At 32.8% G+C, this 7,603-nt stretch overlaps 1 protein-coding gene across 2 annotated transcripts; it reads left to right on the top strand.

Moving 5' to 3' along the window:
- The first annotated feature begins 582 nt into the window (after positions 1-582).
- LOC108995181 (auxin transporter-like protein 2) lies at positions 583-5,568 on the top strand. Of its 2 annotated transcripts, none has more exons than XM_018970688.2 (9): positions 583-1,200; positions 1,575-1,789; positions 1,899-2,084; positions 2,236-2,348; positions 2,450-2,633; positions 2,715-2,812; positions 3,919-4,126; positions 4,233-4,490; positions 5,133-5,568. In XM_018970688.2, exons 2-9 carry the CDS (start codon positions 1,619-1,621, stop codon positions 5,343-5,345), a joined length of 1,431 nt encoding a protein of 476 aa, XP_018826233.1. In that variant the 5' UTR covers positions 583-1,200; positions 1,575-1,618; the 3' UTR covers positions 5,346-5,568. The 2 variants fall into 2 exon arrangements, with proteins under 2 accessions (XP_018826233.1, XP_018826232.1); XM_018970687.2 differs by having other exon boundaries at positions 583-1,350.
- Positions 5,569-7,603: the final 2,035 nt, after the last annotated feature.

Raw genomic sequence — 7,603 nt, 5'->3', positions numbered from 1 at the left:
TTCTCTCTCCTTTGCAAATTCATTGGTAGTTAGAAGAAGTATTTGAAATGAATAAGAAAATATTTAAAAAAATATTTAAATGATATAGAGAAAAAATAGATAAGTTAATGTATAATCTATTATAAAAATCAATATGTAAAATAGAAAAAAATGAACTTTGGTAATATATTTTGAAGGATAAGATAAGAAAAAAAAAAAAAACTAAATTTTTAATGATAAGTTTCATTTTTTTCGTTTATAGAACTTTTATACCTTATAATTCAATCTAATATTACTGTTATTTTAAGTTTAGAATCCTTTAAGGTAAAACAGTAGAAATAAAAAATAGAATTTTTATTGGGAGTATATATAAGATATGTTTGAATTTTAATCCATCTCAAATTAATTATTAATAAAATTCACCAATTTTTTAATTTTCATAAAAAATTAAACTCCTCTTTAACTTATCTTCATACATAGTTCAAACCCATCTTAAGGAATCTATAAAACACTATTATTAATAGATAACTTCAACGTCGACAGCAACATTAAACGTTGAACGGGTTTCTGGAGGCTATAAAAAGGATGTCCGTGGCATTATTGGGTCCTCGCTGATGAGAACAACGTCCCACTCACTTTGCTCTACTCTACTCAACTGCTTTCTCACCCAACGGAGACTAGCACACTCGAATCGGAATTTGGAATTCAGGGAATTCGTCTCTCTAACCTTTTCCTTTTTCTCTTTTTAAGGGAGGGGGAGAGAGAGAATTACAGAGGAGAAGAAAAGGCAAACAATTTATTGTATTTTTGGTATTGTTTATACATATAGAGAGAGAGATGGGTGTGAACTTTGAATAGAATAAAAAAGGGTCTCTTTCTTCATCATCCGCAAACACCTTCGAAACAGCTGCAGAGATTTTTTCTGCTTTTGAGGTCTCGCCGTCTTTCGGGGTTCCGCACTGCCATTTCTCTGTACAATTTGGTGGCGCATTGAAAGCGGAGCTTTTACTGAGCTGAGTTCGGTTCTAAATTTCTAATTGAAGGAACGCGGAGAGACCCAGATTTTGCCCCCATTATTTCGACTCATTTAAGGCTCTCTCTCCCGCTGCGAAATCTTGGGATGAAGAATTCTTATTGCCCTTCCTTCAACCGTACCACCAACCTCCACTCGCTCTTTCTCTGAAGCCACTAATTTTGTCATTCTGAAAGCAAGGCCAAAAGGTGATAATACTGTCATTTTGTGTGGAGCACAGATCTGTGGTTACTTAATCCTTTAGAGAAAGAGACCTCTCGAGGAAGGAAGTTGATAGTGCTACTGAGTTTGCGTTTCCTTTTTGGTTTTCTCTCTGCAGTCTTGTTCGTGAGAAACATGTTACGACTCTGCTCCTTTGCTAATTTTCAAGTTTCGTTCGCTTTATTTATTTTTTTTCCCTTCATCTGTTTTGGACTGTGTGGAAGATAATGTTTTTTCCTTGTTTTAAGTGCGGAAGGAGTTTTTCTGATAGTTTGGATCTGGGGTCTTATTGGCTTTCATTTTCGGGGGCTGCGTTAGATTGTAGATATTTGTCTCATTTACCGTCTTTTATATGTTTCAGATCTATCGGGATTTCGACGTTGCCTTGGGAGAAAAACGGAGACAATGTTGCCTCAGAGGCAAGCAGAGGAAGCCATAGTCCCCAACATTAGTGAGACAGAGCAGGAGGGAAAAGATGAAGAGGTTGCAGAAGAGCATTCCTTGTTTAGCGTCAAGAGCATGCTCTGGCACGGTGGCTCCGTCTGGGACGCCTGGTTCAGTTGCGCATCCAACCAAGTAAACGCATCAGCGAAAAAAGATTACGAAAAACTTTAGAGAGCACTGATTTTTAACATGAAATAAATTCTGATACTTGTTTTAAACGGATAACTAAATTTGTGTGCAGGTTGCTCAAGTCCTCTTAACGCTACCTTACTCGTTCTCTCAACTGGGTATGCTATCGGGGATCTTGCTTCAGTTATTCTATGGAATCATGGGAAGCTGGACGGCTTATCTGATTAGCGTACTCTATATAGAGTACAGAAGCCGGAAGGAGAAAGAAAATGTCAGCTTCAAGAACCATGTGATACAGGTTGGTTTTGCTTCTCAGAAGCATCAGCACCACTTATTCCTAATCAACTAGAAACAGCTAGCTAGGGGAAGAAATAAAAATTCAGATTACTGTAGCCAAACCCTTTAGTCCAACTATATACTTAAAAAAAGCACACTGCTTTCGATTGCAGTGGTTTGAAGTGCTTGATGGCCTACTGGGTCCTTACTGGAAAGCTGTGGGGCTTGCTTTCAACTGCACTTTCCTTGTATTCGGCTCTGTGATACAGCTTATAGCCTGTGCAAGGTATGATCTTTAGTCAATTTTTTCTCTCGCTCTTTCGGTTAGAATCTGATCTGGGTTTTGTTGGATATAAACTAATATTTGTTTCTTCCTGATGAGCACAGTAACATATACTACATCAACGATAAGTTGGACAAACGGACTTGGACCTATATTTTTGGTGCTTGCTGTGCTACTACAGTGTTCATACCTTCATTTCATAACTACCGGATTTGGTCTTTTCTCGGCCTTGGAATGACCACCTATACAGCTTGGTACATGACCATAGCTGCTTTTGTTCATGGGCAGGTAAATATATAAAACCTATGTACCCTTATGTCTCAGCCCTTTCGACCGTCTTTCAGGAACATAAATCTAAGGTTTTTGCAGGTAGAGAATGTGGAACATTCCGCTCCAAAAAAACTAGTGCTATACTTCACCGGAGCCACCAACATACTCTACACGTTCGGAGGCCATGCTGTCACTGTGTAAGCCCATAGTTTTCCCGTCATATTATCCTCTTTACTCTTCTTTTACTTGTTTCTACACGGCTTCTGTCTGCAGCTTTTGCCGGCCATCTCGCTGTTGGCGAGAGCGAGACATATATTTATATATTACAAAAATCATGCAATCTACTTTTCTTTTCCCGGAAACATTACCCCCTCGCTCCTTTTCTTTAGGCAAAATGCGCTGTAAAATGTCTTCCTTTCTAGTTTAACCAAATGCATTGTAGTTTTTAACAAAAAGTAAACTATATTCCTAAGTTAGGTCAGATTGGATAATGGGTCGACATGAAATTAATTGAGTTGAAAGTTAAATAAAATATTGTTAGAATATTTTTTTTTAATATTGTTATTATTTTAAAATTTAAAAAAATTAAATTATTTATTATATTTTATGTGATAATTTGATAAAATTATAATGAGTAGATGAGATGAGTTTGAGATCTTTTTGTCTATAGAACATTAGCATTAGTTTCATTAAAATTATCTCTAAAATTTAAATAAAAGTACATATTTTTTATAAATTCAAAATCATTCAAGTCATAATTTCATATTAGATTAGTCAAAATAATAATATAATATTAATTTTTTAATAATATTATTTAAAACAATTCTTACGCTAACCATATGTTTAATTAATAATTGCTAAATATTACTTAAAATTATTGTATAACAAACACATTTTAGAATAAAACGTGAGAAATATTAAAATAGTTAGGTTTGATATTTTAAAATAAAATATTATTTTTAAAGATGAATAGTACACCTTTAAATATAAAGAAACACTTGAAAATATTCTAGTTCATAGTTAAAGATAATTTCAACGCAGATAATTTCATCTCTATTTTTACAAAATTTTAAGATGAACTGAGATTTGACTAAGTCAATATCAGTGATCTTACCCGTAAAAGAACTGCCGTGTCATTGTATAACAAATATTTCAAATGTAGCCATTAGAGTCTTAACAAGTGTTCCCAAGTTTTCACATGAGCATTTAATAGCTGTTTTGGGGATTAACGCTGATGATTATTACTAAGCCATCCTAGACTTACGAGAGCCAAAACTGATTCTGAGGGAAATAAATGTTTCAGGGAAATCATGCACGCCATGTGGAAGCCCCAGAAATTCAAGTACATATACCTGATAGCAACTCTATATGTTTTCACACTAACCATTCCCTCAGCGTCTGCGGTTTATTGGGCTTTTGGAGATCAGCTCCTCAATCATTCCAATGCCTTCTCTCTCCTCCCCCCATCTGGCTTCCGTGATGCTGCTGTTATCTTGATGCTTATCCACCAGGTTCTATTACTTAACCATACGACTTATAAAATATATATTGAGATTGACCAGAATCTGACATTCTCCAATATTTTTTGTTTTTTTTTTTTTAATGAAACGGGTGCAGTTTATAACATTTGGATTCGCATGTACGCCGCTGTACTTTGTGTGGGAGAAGGTGATAGGGATGCACGATACAAAAAGCGTTTGTTTAAGGGCACTAGCAAGGCTACCAGTGGTTATACCCATATGGTTCTTGGCAATAATATTCCCATTCTTTGGACCTATTAACTCTGCTGTTGGGGCTCTTTTGGTCAGCTTCACCGTCTACATTATTCCTGCTTTAGCCCATATGCTCACCTACAGAAAAGCCTCTGCTCGACAGGTATAAATAAAACATCTTTTTACCATATCTTTGATTTCTTTAAACTTTCACTCACTTTTTACACCTTCTCCACTGGCCAGTCTTATCTGAAAATGGCTTTAAATTGACATCATTTCATTACTAATATATAATTATATAGAGTTGGATATGACACAAAACATGTTCTCATGAACACAAATTGTCATCTCTGATGAGCACCCTATTTGATGGGCATTCCCACATTCCATGGTTGCAAGAGTGTGCAGCCTGTGTACAAAAGCATTTATTGCTCTGATTTGGATATATTACTAGAAAGACATGAAATAGGTGGAGTGTCGCTTTCGTTTTAGTTATAAGCTGTAGTCGGAGTATTGTACTATATATGTGTATATATATATATATATATTTATTATCTAAAGATGAGCTGGCTGACTTGACTAACTTGTTTTCAATAATTCAGTTTGGACCATAGCCTCCATAATCAATCTGTCAAAGAAAGTCATGACCAACCTCTTAAATTAGTTTGATGGTAGAATAATCTCATCTGGGGTCTTCTTTTTCTGTCAAGATCTATCTGTCTTTGAGGAAAGTCCAGTGGGGTCTTTGAATAGTTTGATTGAAGTTGAGATTATCTTTGTTGATATTTCACTGTTAATTGTGCAGAATGCTGCAGAGAAGCCTCCCTTATTTTTACCTTGCTGGACTGGAATGTATGTGCTCAATACATTTGTGGTGGTGTGGGTTCTGGTGATTGGTTTTGGCTTTGGTGGATGGGCCAGTGTCACCAACTTTGTCAGGCAAGTTGACACTTTTGGCCTCTTTGCCAAATGCTATCAGTGCAAGCCTCCACCACCGGCACCAGCCTCTCACCACTGAGCTTACTCAGATCATCTCTCTCCCTCTCTCTCTCCTTTTTTTGTATCATACAAGGGGAAGTAGTAATATTTCCCCTACATGTGGTGATGTGTGCTGGATTTTCCTTTTATATATATATATATATTCTTAAATTAGTTTGTAAAAGTGTGATGATCCTCTTGCTATCAAAGCATAGATTAATTAAATCATATTATATATATATATATATATGTGTTAAGGTGTATTTTTTGTTTGTTTCTTTTGCTTCTTATCTCTTTGTTGCCCTTTTTAACTGTTGGAATATATTATAAAATGCCTATGTTTCCCATCTTACAAATATCGCAATGGTATGGGCCAGTTCAGTCTTTTTGGTTTTTTGTTGTCTACGTGGCTTTGCTTTTTCCAATCTATCCATATATTTTGTTGAGGGCTGAAGACGGCTAAGGTATCCCAATAGAAACTTCGCTATAATTACAATTTACAACGGTCAATTAAAAAAAAACAAAAATTAATAAATTCCAGTATGATTACTTCTGTCAATTAAAAAAAAGGAAAAAAAAAATTTAAAAACTTGAGACAGTCAGGCACAATTTTTTTAAATTTTCATATAAAATTAATAAACAATTTAATATTTTCAAGTCTCAAAATAATAATAATATTAAAAAATAATATTTTATTTAATTTATCTAAAATCATCTTATATTATCTCGTATCATCACAATATCCAAACTAGCCCTTAATTTTCCGGTCTCAATTTTCTTTGATTGATCATGTGTTAAAAGAAGGGCTGGAAATGGACTTATTTGAATAGCCGTTTCCAAAGTTTGACCGTGGTTTCCTTTGTTTCTCATGGGCCAATCTTCAACTTTATGAAGAGATTATGTTTTTGAGCAGAAAGAAAAATGTTATTTTTCATTTAAGTATTTAAAAGGATTAGAGAAACTTTTTCGTAATACTAAGCATTTTTCTTGAATCTTTTTATAAACATATTCGTCATATGTAAATAAATTATCTAAATATATTAACAAAAAAATTCAAAATTTATATACTAAAAGAGTAATGCTATATATAGTCGTAAAGTGTGCAAGTATCGCACAATTGCATTGAAAAAAATCAGGATCTACTATTAAAAAAATTAATTTTCTTTTTATTTGAGTTATTTACTCATTTTTTTCAAAGCGATTGCGTAAAGTTTGCGTACTCGATGATTGCAAATATCATTTCTCAACTATTAAATCCAAACACTGTAAGTTGTAATAATATTCTTAGGACACTGCTATTATGTCTTTCAGTGTGTACGTTGCTTGACGTGCCCTATATTGTATTTGTACTTTTTTTTTCTTTTTTTTATTTCAAATATTTTTTTAAATATTTTAAAATATTTGTAAAAAAATAGATAAATATATAGATTTATTAATTAACTAATAAGTAAAAATAAATAAAAATAAAAATCCACGAGAGAGTCAGGTATAATTTTCCATGTTCTTGTGGACTCCTCGAGTTCCATTATATTGGGCTTATCTAAAGTTTCAGGGCTGTTGGGAACAATGCTTTTTTCTCTCCCCCTTTGCTGACTTTCTGAAACAACTTTTGGGGACATTCTTTGGACAGGGCTGGTCTTCTTTATCCGAGCCATTAGTTTCTTTCTGTCTATATTTTGTTAGTAAAAACATTTATAAATATTTATAAATAATAAAAAATATTAATAATAAAATATTAAATATTAAATAGTAGTAATGAGTAATAAATAATAATAATAAGTAAGTAAAAAAATAATAATAAAATAAAAAATAATAGTGATCGAGTACTCTTGGTACCCAAATAATAAATAAGAAATATTTATTAAAGTCTCGTTTGTTTTCATAACTCATTTCAACTCAACTCATCTCATTTAATCTAATCATTATAATTTTATAAATTTTCATAAAATAAAATAAACAATTTCAAATTTTTAAATCTCAAAATAAAAATAATATTAAAAAAATATATTCTAATAATATTATATTCAATTTTTAACTTTAATCTCAACTCATCTAAAAAACAAACGAGACTTTAATAAATAGTATTTTTTAGGGTAATGTAAATGATTAATAGATAAGTAAAAATTGTTCTAAAAATTAAAAAATATAAATATAAATAACATTTTTTTTCTTTGAATAAGTACACAAGGACAAGGACTGGATCTTGATCTACTGGATAAATGGATAGAATCAAAATTCATAAGCTAGGCCTATGTGTATTGGGCCATGACGAGCACAAGCCCAGTGCAAGACAATACT

This window comes from Juglans regia, chromosome 4, assembly GCF_001411555.2.
Source record: "Juglans regia cultivar Chandler chromosome 4, Walnut 2.0, whole genome shotgun sequence".
NCBI lineage: Eukaryota > Viridiplantae > Streptophyta > Magnoliopsida > Fagales > Juglandaceae > Juglans > Juglans regia.
Note: the sequence above shows the minus strand (reverse complement) of the source record. Positions and strands in the feature narration are given on the sequence as shown.